Source organism: Athene cunicularia (genome assembly GCF_003259725.1).
Source record: "Athene cunicularia isolate RWA chromosome 11 unlocalized genomic scaffold, athCun1 chr11_part1, whole genome shotgun sequence".
NCBI lineage: Eukaryota > Metazoa > Chordata > Aves > Strigiformes > Strigidae > Athene > Athene cunicularia.
The window spans coordinates 19,881,195-19,895,491 of NW_020799113.1; the positions used below are offsets into that span (position 1 = coordinate 19,881,195).

The 14,297-nt window shown below is 44.2% G+C and overlaps 1 protein-coding gene across 1 annotated transcript in view; it reads right to left on the reverse strand.

Annotated features, from left to right (window-relative positions):
* Positions 1-14,297, reverse strand: part of NLRC5 (NLR family CARD domain containing 5) — a 45,323-nt gene that overhangs the window by 26,068 nt on the left and 4,958 nt on the right. Inside the window, exons 4-15 of the mRNA XM_026856798.1 lie at positions 12,149-12,214; positions 9,127-10,882; positions 7,228-7,311; positions 6,780-6,863; positions 6,610-6,693; positions 4,844-4,933; positions 3,930-3,980; positions 2,979-3,044; positions 2,188-2,271; positions 1,159-1,242; positions 687-776; positions 13-78 (exon numbers count right to left, since the gene is read on the reverse strand). Coding sequence (XP_026712599.1) covers positions 13-78; positions 687-776; positions 1,159-1,242; positions 2,188-2,271; positions 2,979-3,044; positions 3,930-3,980; positions 4,844-4,933; positions 6,610-6,693; positions 6,780-6,863; positions 7,228-7,311; positions 9,127-10,882; positions 12,149-12,214 — 2,605 coding nt within the window. The remainder of the gene's footprint in view (positions 1-12; positions 79-686; positions 777-1,158; positions 1,243-2,187; positions 2,272-2,978; positions 3,045-3,929; positions 3,981-4,843; positions 4,934-6,609; positions 6,694-6,779; positions 6,864-7,227; positions 7,312-9,126; positions 10,883-12,148; positions 12,215-14,297) is intronic.

Here is a 14,297-nt window from a genome sequence, read left to right on the forward strand (position 1 = left end):
ACCACACTCTACCTAGGAAGAAGGGACGAAAACTCTCTGTCTTCTGTAAACCTCAGGACTGCAGTCTCATGACAAAGGCTGTGAAGAAGAGAAGGAATCAATCAATGCCACATTTTAATTATTTACAGGACTTCTTGTTTTAAGAATGCTTGAGTTTACTCTGCAAAACTGTTTGGTGACACCAATCACTTAAAACACTCCCAAAGCAAGAAAAAAATAATCCACTAGTTTTAAATACTGGTTGGATCAAACTGTGCAGTATCAGATGACTCAGTTTCTCTGAATCATTAGAGACAGTGCAGACAAAACTGTTACACTTGAACTCCAGGGGGTTTCCAAGGGAAAGTAAATAGAAGAGAACTTTCAACTCCACTCCAGAAGATGTCACCAGTTCTCATACTCCACGGAGATCCTCTACCAAAACTTCCCAGGGCAGAGAGCAAGAGAGTCTAATACTGTCCCCATGCATGAAAAGTCACACAGTTCTGTACCTTCTTAAATTCTGGTTGATGGATCAGTTAAAATCAGCTTACAGCCATGTATTAACAAGCATCGGTGTTAGTAATTGGCTTTGGATCTGTTCTTTACCTGCTCCACTTCTGAGGGGGGTGAAAAAATCTCAGAACCTAACTCTCAGATTTTTATATTATTATATTAACTTCAGGAATGATTCAAGGTCTACATACCTGATTTGTACCTCCATCATCTTCTGGCAGGTATTTACAGACTTCAACAGGCTGCAAATGCCATTAACAGAGAGGTGGTTTTGGCTGAGACTAAGAAAGATGAAAAAGGCAACAAGCTGGTCACTGAAATCACACAGGACTGTCAGTGTGCTGCGTGCTTGAACCCATCTCACTTCAGAAGTGGCATGGTGGAAAACACACAGCACTGCTACTCCTGAGGAAGGGGTTTTAATGAAAGGGCACTTTAGCACTTCAGATGCTTTTAGACCAGCTTCCGTGCATGATGCTCAGTGACCAGCCTGAACAGTCTCATGGGCTGAGTCTCATCCTTCCTTAGGAGTGCTCTAAGTAGGTTCTTAGCACTGGTCTGGGTGAGGCCTTTGCCTCCTGGATCCCTGCTCAGCATCTCTGTACAATCCTTGTCAGGGTCAAGAAAAAAGGGCAGTTTGGTTTTGTACAAGGCAACACTTACTCCAGCTGTTTTGAAATTGATAGCCAAGGGAGGCTTTCCAGCAGGCAACTGCAGCCTTCATCTCCAAGCTTGTTACCTGATAAACTGAGGCATTTTCCAGTTAGTGGGGACTGTTTTGAATAGTATAAACACCAAAGTTCTCAAACTCTGATCGCTTTCCTTTTCCTACAATTGCTTTTTGCTTGGGCTGTTCTTCTGTCCTAGATAAATCTTCCCTACTTATCTCTGCATGAAGTAACTTCAGACATAGAGTTTTATCCCTAGGACAACATGATTTATACTTTAGCCCCCAAATCATCTGACTTTACAAAATGTAAGTGGGAGTACAAAACCAGACACCAAATGAGTGCACGTTTACTGTCCTCCTGGAAGGAAGAAAGGAAGGCAGAAAACACTGGATGACAAATATTTCCAGAGCCCAGTTCAGATCAGTGAGCTAGAAAACTGGGGTTTGAGGTGTACCTAAATTCAAGACATTATCTGGACTGAACTACCTTGCAACAAATATTCCTGCATTTTACAGGGCAGACAGACTAGAAGGAAAGCTTTACAGTCAAATCCAGATGGCCTCATATATAGGCAAATAAGGTAGGGATGATACTCATTCTAATGTGCAGGTTACTAAGCAGATTTATTGCCTTCTTCCGCTCCCAACAGAGCTGGATGGATTTACAAGACAAAAGGGACAGCACAGAAGCAATCTTCCCTTTACCAGCCCAGAGGATTTGCTGGAGAAGCCATGCCTCTGGGCCAGCTCCATATTGCCTCCCGCGTGCAGCACTGCTTCGGTAGGAGGGTCTGCTCTGTAACTGGCATCTCTGGTTATAGTGGTCACAAAAATCAAAGGTTGCTCAGCATTCATCTCCTGCTGAACCTCACCAAACACCCCTAACCAGGATCCCACCAGACATAACACAGAGTGCTGGGACCCTTTCTTGGTGTCTGTCCCCATGTCTCACTGCCTGTAACCTCCCCTGTTCCCCACCACCCACCTACAGCCACTCAACAGGAAGGAAAAGAGGCACTCACTCCACTTCAGAGAGATGGGGACATCTCTGGAGAATGGCAACTATCTCCTTTGCATGTTGGGAAGACAGGCTGCAATTCTGCAAGCTGTGAACAGGAAGGGTTAATGAGCAGTGAAGTGACAGTGGGACCCAGGCATTTCTGGTGTCCCTCTCCAAATGACAGCACACAGCAGCAGTACCAAGAGTGGGAGGCTTTACTCTTAGCTCTTCCACACAATCCTGGCCACGTTACTCTGTCTCTCTGTAGCCTGTGCTGCAAAGAGAGTGCAGGGGGATGCACCTGCAGAGTGCTGTGCACACACAACACCTTGTGTCAGAGCCTCCTGGCACTGCCATCCACGAGAAGGGGACAGATGTCCCTCTTGTGCAGAGTGGTGAGGAAAAGAGAAGGAGGTAAGGGAGGGCCATTTCCCAGATTTAGCATGCTCAGACAACATGCTGGAGATCTCCTATTTTGAGAAAGCCAGTATGCTCTTCAGAAGCCCAGGCAAGAAAGGAAACTACATGGCTCATGCCTTTGGTAGCAATAAGAATATATATAGCAACATGGGCATTATTAAGGGAACTCTGCCCTAGGGCTGTAGAGCCCAATACACAAGAAATAAAGCCACTGGCTGGGCCAGATAGGGATTTCTATTGTTTTTATTTACTGATTCAGGTTTATTTCAAACTTTTTCATATGTGAAAATACCCTCTGTCCTTAAGGACCAACACAGCTGCTATTCTTGTCCTTCTGTAGGACCTGTCAACTGCAAATCACTCACTAGCAGGAATTTCAATGCCTTCTCTTACCATAGCTTCACAAATCTAGTTGGAGTTACACATTCCTTATTCTCTTTCCACCTCAAATCCAATGACCTGCAAACAAGCAAAATATTTGGCCTTTAATATGCCTTCACAAAATATGAGGACCTGGGTGCTGGTTAGCATTTTCTGCAAGTTTTCTGGAAGAAACCACGAAGTCTGTGTTCTGTCCAAGCACTCCACACAAGGTTAAGTGATTTTCAAGACCCAGAAGAGCTCCACCAGTAGATGGGGAGTACAGAAGGTGTCCCTTTGGGATTTCACTGTGTATGTGATGAACTTGATAACTGAACTCCAGTTCAAAGGCACTACTAAGAAGGGTGTTTTGCCTTCACGTGGGATTGTGCCACCACAGGAAGGGATAAAAACATCCACCCGTGCCAGGCTGCCTATAAGAGCACAAGATGACTGTCCAGGCATCTGAATAGGAGCAGTTTCTATCTAACTCAGGGCCAGGCTGAGTCAGTTTACACATGTGATAAATATTGTGAGGTCCCTCGAGGGCTGCATGACACAGAGCAAAGCGAGTTCCCTGTCAGGGAACAAGAGATTGCTTTGTAGATTCTTAATTAAGGTGAAATTCACCCTTCCCTCTAAAGTATGCAAAAGCAGGGAGAACACAAGAGCCAGCCAGGGAAAGACCAAAGTCTTTTCCTACATTTACCCTCACATTCAACTGTTTTTCAGCAGTTTGGCAATAGAAACGCAGCACTTGAAGCTTACACAGGCACTAAGGCGCTGTGCTGCCTTCGTGGAACTGGCTGGTAGTTCCGTGCAAAGACCACCTATTTTGGTCACCTTTTGTCTTGCTCAGGTGGATCCAGCTCTGCCAGATGCAAGGGCAGAGGCAACCAGTTCTGTTGCTGAAGTGACACCAAGCTGATGGTTTGAATTAGCATTAACTCTGAATATAGCACAAAACCAAATGCAGTTTCTTACCTTGGAGCCTTCCCAGACAAGCCAGAAAAATATATAATCACAGTGTCCTTCCTGAAAAAGAGATCCAAGCCAGTGTTAGGACACAGGTGAAGGATGCCATCTCTTTAGAGGTGCTCAGTAAGGACCAAAACTGTTGCCTGTATGCTAAAGAGAGCCTTGACATGTGCTATGGTAGCACATTGCGACCGGTGAGCGATCGAGCAGCCATTGGCTAGAGGGCAGTAGTACACCCTTCGTGGTGAACTGAGGCTGCAGTACAGACAGGACAGTAACACAGTTAAGATGACTGGGCTGGAATTTATCGGATTTTTTTCAAGATTAGCAATTTGTGGGAAAGAGCTCAGTAGAAACTTCATTCCAGGAAGAAAAATAAGAAAAATCTGTATGCAATTTGGCTTCCCTTGAGTTACACCATGGATTAATTTGGCCTATTAAGCTTACAAAGTAAGACAATCATAAGAGCTAGGATTTAAAAATTCTACGCTTTCTTTGTCATTCTGGACCTATGAAAACAGCAAGACATGTAATTTAAAGGAACATAGAGCTAGAGCTACTTATATCCACACCTTTTCAGTAAACTAGCAAATTTATGCTAGTTAGTAAAAAATTTCCTGGTTGATATATTGCATAGCTTAAAGGCAAGTTTAAATTCTGTTATATAATAACAAATATTACACCCTGAAAATCAACTTACAAACCAAACCTAAAATGACCCATTAAAAAAAATGAAAATAGGAAGTCCATAATATGATGAATTCAAATCTTGTTTCAAACTGAAAACAAAAAGGATTAAAATTAATTTTTGGTGACTTTGATTATCTGACAACTAAGCTGTAAAAACAAGGTCCATTTTAAAAGCCAGCATCTAAAGAGACAACATATTTGCTTTTGTAACAGCCCTCATGCATTGCTACCTGACGCGCAGTTCAGTAGCGTTTTGACAGGCGATGACTTCCTTTGCCAAAATGAGAACAGCATTCACGGAAAGATCGTTGTTGCTCAGACTGTGAACATGAGGAAGAGCACAACCTTAGCCGCTGGAACAAACAGCACCCTTTTTTGTCATGCAAATGCTCTCTGCTCTGCACCCAAACACCCAGAAGCACACACACATTCTTTTAGCTAGGGGACTCCTCCAAAGCTTCAGAATTTCGCACTTAGGACTCAACAAAAGCACTATCAGATCATAGCTCTTCTCTGCAAGCTATAGCTCCCATGAATTTAGAATCAGAGACATTTCCTCTATGTACAACAGAAGAATTAACCAGTTTGGGGTTACGTAGGGAATGTACTATATACCTGTATGATTACACAACCGACCCACAGTGCAGTTAAACTAATCCAATTCAAGTATGGCATATTAGTGTGGTCTAAACCTTCAAATTTAAAACATTCCCGGAGGCACAGTATTAGCAACTTCTGAGGAGTTATTCTTTAATTGCACAGTTATTCTGTTTTATTACTTGTTGAACCTCATTAAATATGAAACATAAGGTCTTGCTTCTACAAAACCTCTGCTTGTTCTCAGGGCCGCAGAGGACCGTTCCTGTGAACCTCAAAGGAATCATCCATGACAGCACCACCGCAGGTGTGTAATAGAAACGTGTGAAGGAATTAGGCTTACAAATTGCACTGGCTTCTGAACGTTTCCATGTAAGCTGCTTCACTGGGGACAGGCTGGTATTTCCCACAAGCTGTTAACCCAGTGTGCCTGGGAAAGCTGAAGAACAGGTACATTCCCCCTTTCCTCCCTCTTTCTGCCATGCTTTTAAGCACTTCTAATCATGCTGAAAATCCAGTAATGAACTCCTGGATGGAATCCAGCAATAACTGCAGGTATTTTGGATTCACCTGTCTGCACCTGGGGGTACGTGGAAGACCTTTAAAGGCAGAGTCATTGCCTTTTAGCTGGGGCAGGCAGGCAGTGCTGTGGCTTTGACTTCCTGCAGGGGTGTAGCACAGCTTTGTGGCTATCCATCTCTTGTAATGCAAACTACACGGAGACTCCAATACTTGCTGTAGCTCTGCTCTGCTCTGCCTGCTGCTGCTTAAACTGCCCCTGCTAGCTTTTCAAAGGCTTTAAATCCCTTCACAAATCAGGCTGTTTCTTTCCACCTAAAAGGATGCAGATCCGTGCTGTGAGTTTTCCTAGTGGCCAGTCCCTCTCACTCAGCACTGTGCTGTTACAGGAGTGTTAGGAGTACAGCACAAGAGGGCTAACAAAAAAGGCTGGGAAAACTGCATAGGATGGAGCCATCCTCCCTTATGCAGACATCAATCTCAAACTGAGCCTGAGCAAGGGGAACAGAGGGGAGGAGGCAGAAGAGGTAAAAAGTTATGCCAGGCATCAAATTGAGCACTTGTATTATATAGTTCCTAGAGAGGTGTCAGTGGTGCCAGGATTCCCTTGACATTATTTTAAAACACTAGGGTAGGAACTGTGAGGCTGAGTCTATCTCAAACTGAGCTAGGTCTCCAGAACAGCCCTGCTAGCCCTTAAATGTCTGTGCCTCAGTTTAGTGCTCCACATGTCCCCCACTGACATCTCTAAGAGCAAATGTCATCCCTTACAGAGACATTCAGCAACTCTGCTCTGACGAGGATTTAAACTCTCTCTGATGTTATGCTTGGCTTCATAGTGACTACCATTTTCAATAGCTTTAAGCCATTTTTCACTCACTCTATTTTCTTCAGCTTTTCCATTCTGGAAAACAGGTCCATCATCCTTTTCACCTCCAGATCCCGTATCTGATTGTCCTGCAAGCTGCACACAGGTTAATGCTCATTAAGTACCCTGAGCCCCCAAGGAATGAATGGTTGATTTGAGGTTCATTACCACAACACACTCACTTTATTTCCTCAAGCTGGAGGTACTGTGATGAAACCTGGACCAAGCTAGTCATCCCCTCAGCTGTGATGCTCCCACCTGTCAACCTGGAAAAACAAAGAATCATTCAAAGCAAGAAGAGGACTAGCATCCCGTGCAGCGCATGGCAAGCCTGTACCCGATGTGTGCCTGTGCCAAACTTCCAGCACACCGAGATGAGGTGGCCTGACTCTGCCACCTGCAACTAACTTTATACTCCTTTTCAAGCAGGGCAATGCAGAACTCCGCTTGATACCAGCATAAAACAAGAGCCACACATATCTGCGCTGCCCTGCAGAGCACTGTGTTGCTCTATTCTATACAGTGCTGCACAGAGCAGATCAGCCTTGAGTGAGCCAATGTAATTAAACTGCAAGATAAAAACAGAGGATAGATAGAAAGAAGGCTCTGACCTTAGAAGCAAAGACTTACTCTAAGTTCTTCAGGTGCCTCATTCCTTGTAAACTCTTTGAAAGAGCAGCAGCAAAATCATCACCACATTTCCTACTACGAAAGCTAAAACATGAAAAAAAGGGAAAAAACACAAACACAACAAAACCTGAAATAAGCTAGCCAACAGAGCAAGTTAAAACATGATTTTAAAAAAAGCACTGAATTTCTTTCTTAACGACCACAGTATCATGCTCTTTTTTTTGGATCATCTTTATCTCTTCAAACATTTTTTTTTTTAAATAAAACATTAAACTTGCACATCAACTGCAAATACCTCAAGAGATTATTTCTGCCTTTTGGTACAGTGACACCATGTCTAAGTGCTGTCACAGGTGAACAGTCAGGCCTACTGCATGTCCCACCAGAGTCAGGACCCTGGACACAAGGGAGGTCACACAGGAGCAAGCCAAGCTCATACAAACAGAGAGGGTTTAACAGCTCCCATGTGATGAGCTGCTGAGTTACGAGAGGGTTGATTTCAGGCCAGATACTTTAAATTTGCATCACAGAGTAGTCAGAGTTGTCCAAAATATAAAAATCAAGGTTTTCAGGGAAAGTACCTCTTTTATGGAAGGAACTGGTGGTGTTGGAAAAAACAACAAACAGTTAAGCTTTCATGCACACAAGCTCTCCTTTGAATCAGTTGCAGAATAGATTGATTATGGGATGTATTGGTGCAAAGCACCCTGTGTTGCATATCTCCCACAGTGTGTCTAGGGGTGATGAGAGCAGAAACCTGCTTATGACCCTGTTGCCCTGCCACCCTCCCCTAACCAGAGGGAGCCAGAAAAAAGCTGCAGAGGTGTAGTGGCATGATGGACACATCCCACAGTCATCAGGAACACACCTGAGGCCATGCTTCTTCTTTAGACAGGTTCTGTGCAAGCAACAGGCAGCAGCTGAAATGCTTGGGGTGCCACTGCCCTTTGCCCACCCTTCCAAGAGTCAGTACTCAGAGTGCTAGCATCCTGTGGACCATAAACGAAACCAGGCACAGACCGGAACGTGTATAAGCTGAGGAAGAACACCCCAAAATCCCCTGTTCCATTCTCCTAATGCAAGGGAACAGCCCATCCATCCTCGGGCATCTGCCTAATCTGCTCTTTGAAAGTAGAGGATTCCATGCACTGCCCTGTGTCTGCAATTTAGAGTTAGGATGTATCATCAGAAAGCTTTCCTAACAAAAAATTAAATGGTATTCCTGTTCTTAATGGAGTCAGAGAACAATCCATTACTGTCCTGTTTACAATATCGATATCCAGGAATAGCAGTTTCCATGTCTGTTTCTACTCCTCCGTTTCACAGCAGACAACATCACTCCCTTCAGGTCAAGGTAATACTCACCCTGGCTGCTCCCCATCTTCTCCACACTAGCAAACTTACAGATATTCCTCTAAGTCATTCACAAAAATACCACGAGACCCATCCCACAACCGGATCTCAAAAGTTCTCTCAGCATTACAGCAAAGCACCGATAGAGATCACCTGAGAGTGCAGCTGTCACCTTCTGTTCATCTGGTTTATGATTTCACTTAGGTAACAACTTTCTCATTTGCTTGCAGGATTTGCCCTGCCTTTGTATTGTCAAGAAATGCCTATCATTTTCTCTCTTATCTACTACACTAACTACACTGTTGTTTGATTGTTTTAATCAGAACAAAGAAACATACAAAAATACAGCCAGAATTGATTTATCACCTTAAAATCCTTCAATCACTCATAAATTATTTCCTAAATTTCTTTGGAATCAAAGTTATGCTGTTCAGATCAGAATTTGTCACATCTTCTTTCTCTCCCTTCTAAAACAAATATTAGGCTTACCCTTCCAACCTCTTAGCCCTTCTCTCCACCCACCAGCTCATAGCACTCAGTGTTTACCTCAAGTGCTCTACATTTTTACAGCCAGCCAGAACCTCCAAACAGTCAACATCCACAAGACATCCTGTGAAATCCAAACGAGTCAAATCCTGGCTTGAGTTTATGACAAAAACCAAAGCTGACATGTCCAGAGGTGTCAGTCTAAAGTTTTTAAACTCATACTTGAAATTCAGCAGGCTCGCAATATGCTGGGCTACTCTGAGGTCTTGCGTTTCAAACGTGCAGCGGCAGAGCTCAATGACCTTAGGCCCTGTCAGTTGAGTGGCTGCCAGTTTCTTGAGAGACTGCAGGATTGTGTCCTGCTTATCCTGCACCCAAGCTTCATCTTGTTCAGCTAGCAGCATGAGAAATGTCCTACATTCTTTTGACGACAAGCCGGAGAGAAAGATGTGAAAACTCTCCATGAACTCGGTCTTTGCCTCATTCTTTAAAATCCACTTTGACTTCAAAGAGAACTTCTTCTTCAGGTAGTTCTTGTCCACCTTCTTACTTACCATGAGACACAGTGCTGCAAAAAACTCCTGCAAGCTCAAGTGCACAAAGGCATAGCCAGCCTCTGGGCAAGTGCCACTCGTCTTCACCTCAAAGACCGTCAGCAACCCATGTAAGGAAGCAAACTCCTTCACATGTTCTGGAGTGTCACCAAGATAAAATACAAGCTTCTTATCTTCCAGGCCTTTCAGTGCAAGGTCACAGAGACCCAAAATGGCCTTCCTGTTACAGTTCAGCTGAGTCTCCTCACCACCTGCATGCTCTCCCTGCTGTTTATTTATGAAGATGAGAAGCATTTTGATATAAAACTGTGTCATAGTCTGAGGAAGCTCCACACTCACCTGATGTTTAAGGAGCAAATACTCCAAACAGGTGCACACAACATAACACAGAGCAGGGATGAGGCACATGCTGAGGAGCTTGGTGTTGTTCTTCAGGTGAGCAATGGCTTGTTCTTTGAATGAATGCTGACGAAAATAGCGGCTGACATATTCCTCAACCTTCTCATGGTCAAAGCCCCAAATTTCTGCTAGCAGATCTACTGTGTTTAATAGGAAGTCGGGTAGTCTCTTAGGTCGGCTGGTAACCAATACTGTGCAGCCAGGAAGGAGCTTCCCATGACAGAGGCCTGCAAAGAGCTTAGATATGGACATACGGGAGGTGAGCGCTGGGCCTTCCTTAGAAGAGGATGACACATCCATGTTAGCTGCAAATTCATCCAGCCCATCAAAGATGATCAGCGTATGCCGGGCGTTTTCCAGAAGGCACTGGAACACTGCATCAGGGCTGTCTTCTGGCTGAAGGAACAGGTCAAACAAAAGTTCCTTCAGAGTCAATTTTCTTTTTAATAAGTTCAGCTGCCGAAACTCAAACAGGAAAGCGAAGAGAAACTGAGGTAAGACACCTTCTGCCCATTTCTGACAAATCCTGTGCATTAGCATGGTCTTGCCTGTGCCTGGTTTACCAAACAAAAAGATCACCTTTGTCATGCCTGATCGGCCCACACTACAAAAGAGGTCTGACACTTTCAAGGCTGTATCTGCACATCCTTCTGGTTCAGGAGCACCTGCCACATCCTCCTGGGGTTTATCTGTTCTCTCTTTTAAGGGGGAGGCTTTGCTCTGCCGAATTACAAGGTTGACAAAGGCTTGGTTGAAAGACAGTGGCTGAGTCTGTTCCTGTGCTGCTGCTCCAGCTGCTCTCCTGCTTCCATATCTCTGGCAGATAGAATCAATGAGGAGACACCGGTACTTTTCAGCTGAATCTGAGAGAGGAGAACAGAGTCACAATGAGGGCAAAAAAGTTAGTTCTGAGCCACAACAGCTCCAAAATACTACCACTTACACAGAGAGAAACAATGGCCCTGAGTGGAGCTAAGTAGAGATGACAAAGTTTGAACACATGAAAATAACCCATAATTTTTCCTATTTTTGCACAGGGGCAAAGAAGAGGAAAATTCAGGGAAAAGGTGAAACAGCTTCATATAAAAACTAAATATTATTTTCTCTTTAAGATGAGAATTAGGTATTGTATTATGTATATAATTCCTGTCCACTTGCTCCCTGTTCACCCATGCAAGCCTTGTGCCACACGTGCTCAGCTCTCTGCACCTCAGAACAGACATAGCTTTTGCTCTGAGAATCTGAGATCCCCAATGGTATCAGCATCTCTTTGTTGAAGAGAGAACAGCAGTGATAATTAAGGGCACTCAACACCTTCTGAAAAACTCTGTCCTCACTGATGTTAAGTTTGCTGAGTTTTGACAACAGACAAGACCTGCCCTCCTGGAAGTACCTCCTCGAGAAGTCTGCTGTATGCAAACTTTCAAAGACTGACGCTAACCCAGCTGAAGCTGCCAGCTTTGCCATGCTCCCTGTATTCCCCCACCAGACACTGGGCATTGCTGGACCACGGGGTTTGTAAGGCTAAAAGCAGAGGTAGAAATGTGTAAAGAAGGGCAGATGATGAAGGAAAGGATGTGAACACTGGTGTTACACAGGTCTGCTCAGGCTAGCCAGTCTTTCCTGGAATTTGCCTTAACTTTGTCATTACTCAACCATTCAGTTCACTTTTTTTTTCCTCACTCTAACTTATTCTACTTTATTCTACTCATTCTACTTTAGAGTGAGCTGAAATCATACAAGTTTTTAATGTGCTAGAGAAACTGTGAAGCCTTTAGTGGGTTTTAGATTGTCAGTATGTCTCCTGGTTCGGTTACAAAAAGCAAATATAGGGATGACGTAAAACCAAATCACACTTTAAGGGAGTTCTTAGCCTATGCCATCTGTATCCCTTCTCCTCAGGTAGATTTAACATATCTCTAAAATGGAAATTGATGTTTCTTGTTATTTGCCAGGTCCTGTTGTCTGTGTATTTTATAACCTCTTGCATTAAGAGTTTATGCAGATACTAAACAAAAGTTTCCCTCAATGCGGGAGGTTGATTTCTTGGGTGCTTCTGCAAAGAAGTTAAATAGGTCCTTCCTGTGAGGGAAGCAGATAACTGCTCTGCTTCTGGAACATCTACATACCTAGCCGTTGCTGTTTAACAGCCTTATCACTCACGGTGCTGCTGCAATGGCGACGTCGAGTAGACCCTGAAAATTGAAAAGTCAGAAACATGTCAAAAGCGCATTTTGAATGGCAGTGTATTAACCCTGGGCAAGGCTCTCCAGCAAAGCATCTGGGGAGCTGAAGAGGCAAAATCAGAGTCAAAACTATTTGCAAATTCAGGCTGAGTTTACAGAACTGCTTTTGCAAATGTGGATGTAAAAGCAGAGGTGCATCTAGCTATAGAAAGACAGCTTGGGCTGGTTCTCATGAGGCTAATCCACCCTCTTGTCCCACCCCAAATATGCTGCAGCTCTCAGGGGTGACCAAGGGGTCTGGGCTGGTTTAAAGACCTTCCGTAATGGAGCTCCCTGAACTTCTCCAGGCAATTAATTCCAACACTTCAGTTTATTTATATAGATTTTCCTAGTGGATAACATCAATCTCGCCTGCCATGGTGTGATCTGCTACTTGTCTGTTCTATCCACTTGAGTTTTTGAAGAGAAGTCAAGCAGGTCCTTCGTCTTTCCTGGGACACATAATCAGCTATAATGATTCAGCATTTAGCTAATCTTGGAACATGACTGTGTTTCACAGAGTTGTTAATATCCAAATCTTACTGTTCTCAGCCAACAGCAGCTGGGACATCAGAAACAGGGAGGTATAAGCTGCTGGTAGAAGCCTGACTTTGAAAATCTCTGCAGGAAACAATCTGAATTTTAAAAGGCATGTTTTGCAAGAAATGTGTTAAGTTTAGCAAATGATACTCAATCCCCTCATTTGCTTAGAAGCACAGTGCTAAGCAGTGCCAAAATCTTAGCAAAAAACTGTAACAGCCCATCAAAAAGCATCCTAGGAAATGACCCTAAAAAAAAAAAAAAAAAAAAAAAAAAAAGTGCAATTCTGGGTTTGGAGGAGCATACAGAAGTAGAGAGAGCATTAAGGGCCACAGGCATCCTAATCAAAGACTCCCACCACAAGCACTGCAAAGTTACATAGGGCACAGAGGGAGTGGTTCTGAGCCTATGAAAGAAGCTTGGCAGACCAGGACAGAGAAAACGCAAATAGCAGTTCCACATATCCCAGCTACACACCGTAGCAAAGCTCACAAGCCCCATTTCTTTCAATTATTCTCCATTCCTCCTCAGGATTTAAGTACACCCAAAGTAGGATAAACCCTTCTGATGGACCTGAAAGAAAGCAGGAGCAGGAAATATCAATGACTAGACATATCTCTTGTTCACAGAAACTTTCCTCGTGAGCAACTGGCAAGATTGACCACCTCCTCACTAGGGCAGCACAGCTAGCAGCAGAAGTCTGTCTGCAGAACAGAAAGGTTTGCAGTGCTGTGACTCAGAAGCAGTCTCTGAGTGAAAAGCAGATGCAGAAGCATCTCTGTGACCATATGAACAGCTGGAACTGCAAAGGGTAGGCTGGTAGCTACGATATGAAATGGGTAACACTGGCAGAGATCGGAAGTGCTCACTGCTCAGGGATGGCAGTGCCAAGCCTCTGCCTCTGGCCAGGAGCAGGGAATGCAAACAGCAGGTGCAAACACACGGGTTATAAGGTACTGAGGAAACTGGAAAACCTCAACAAGAACCAGAGTCAGCTCTGCAAGAAGCTCCTGTTGCTGTGAGTGTGAGCCTTAGCCAAGTCCCCAGATTCACACAGCAGGAAAAATATGAAGAGCAGCTTTTCCTTCAAATCATCTATTTTTCACCAACAGGCAATCCAGCACCAGGCCACTCCCTGTCACCGGCATCAAGCACCTCAACAGGACATAAGGACACAAGGGCTGTACTTTGTTCTATGCACTGCCAGGGTCCCGGCTCAGTGACTCCTCTATGCTGCAGCCTGCAGAACACAAGGCTTCATTTACTGCTGCTTCGTTTTCCCCCAGCACACAGTGCAGGAGGACTTAGCAAACTGATGGCAGCTTTCTGTGATAATCTGGATTCCTTTTGCTGCTACCTCCACCATTAATCCTCTCACCAAGCCGGATGCCAGAATCATGCTCTTTCTGCTGTGAGACTCTTCACACGGGGAGGACCTGTGCTGGTGTTTCATTTTCTGCAAACTGTGTATCTGGTGACTGAGAAGGCAGCTCAGAACATGGCACATACCTTC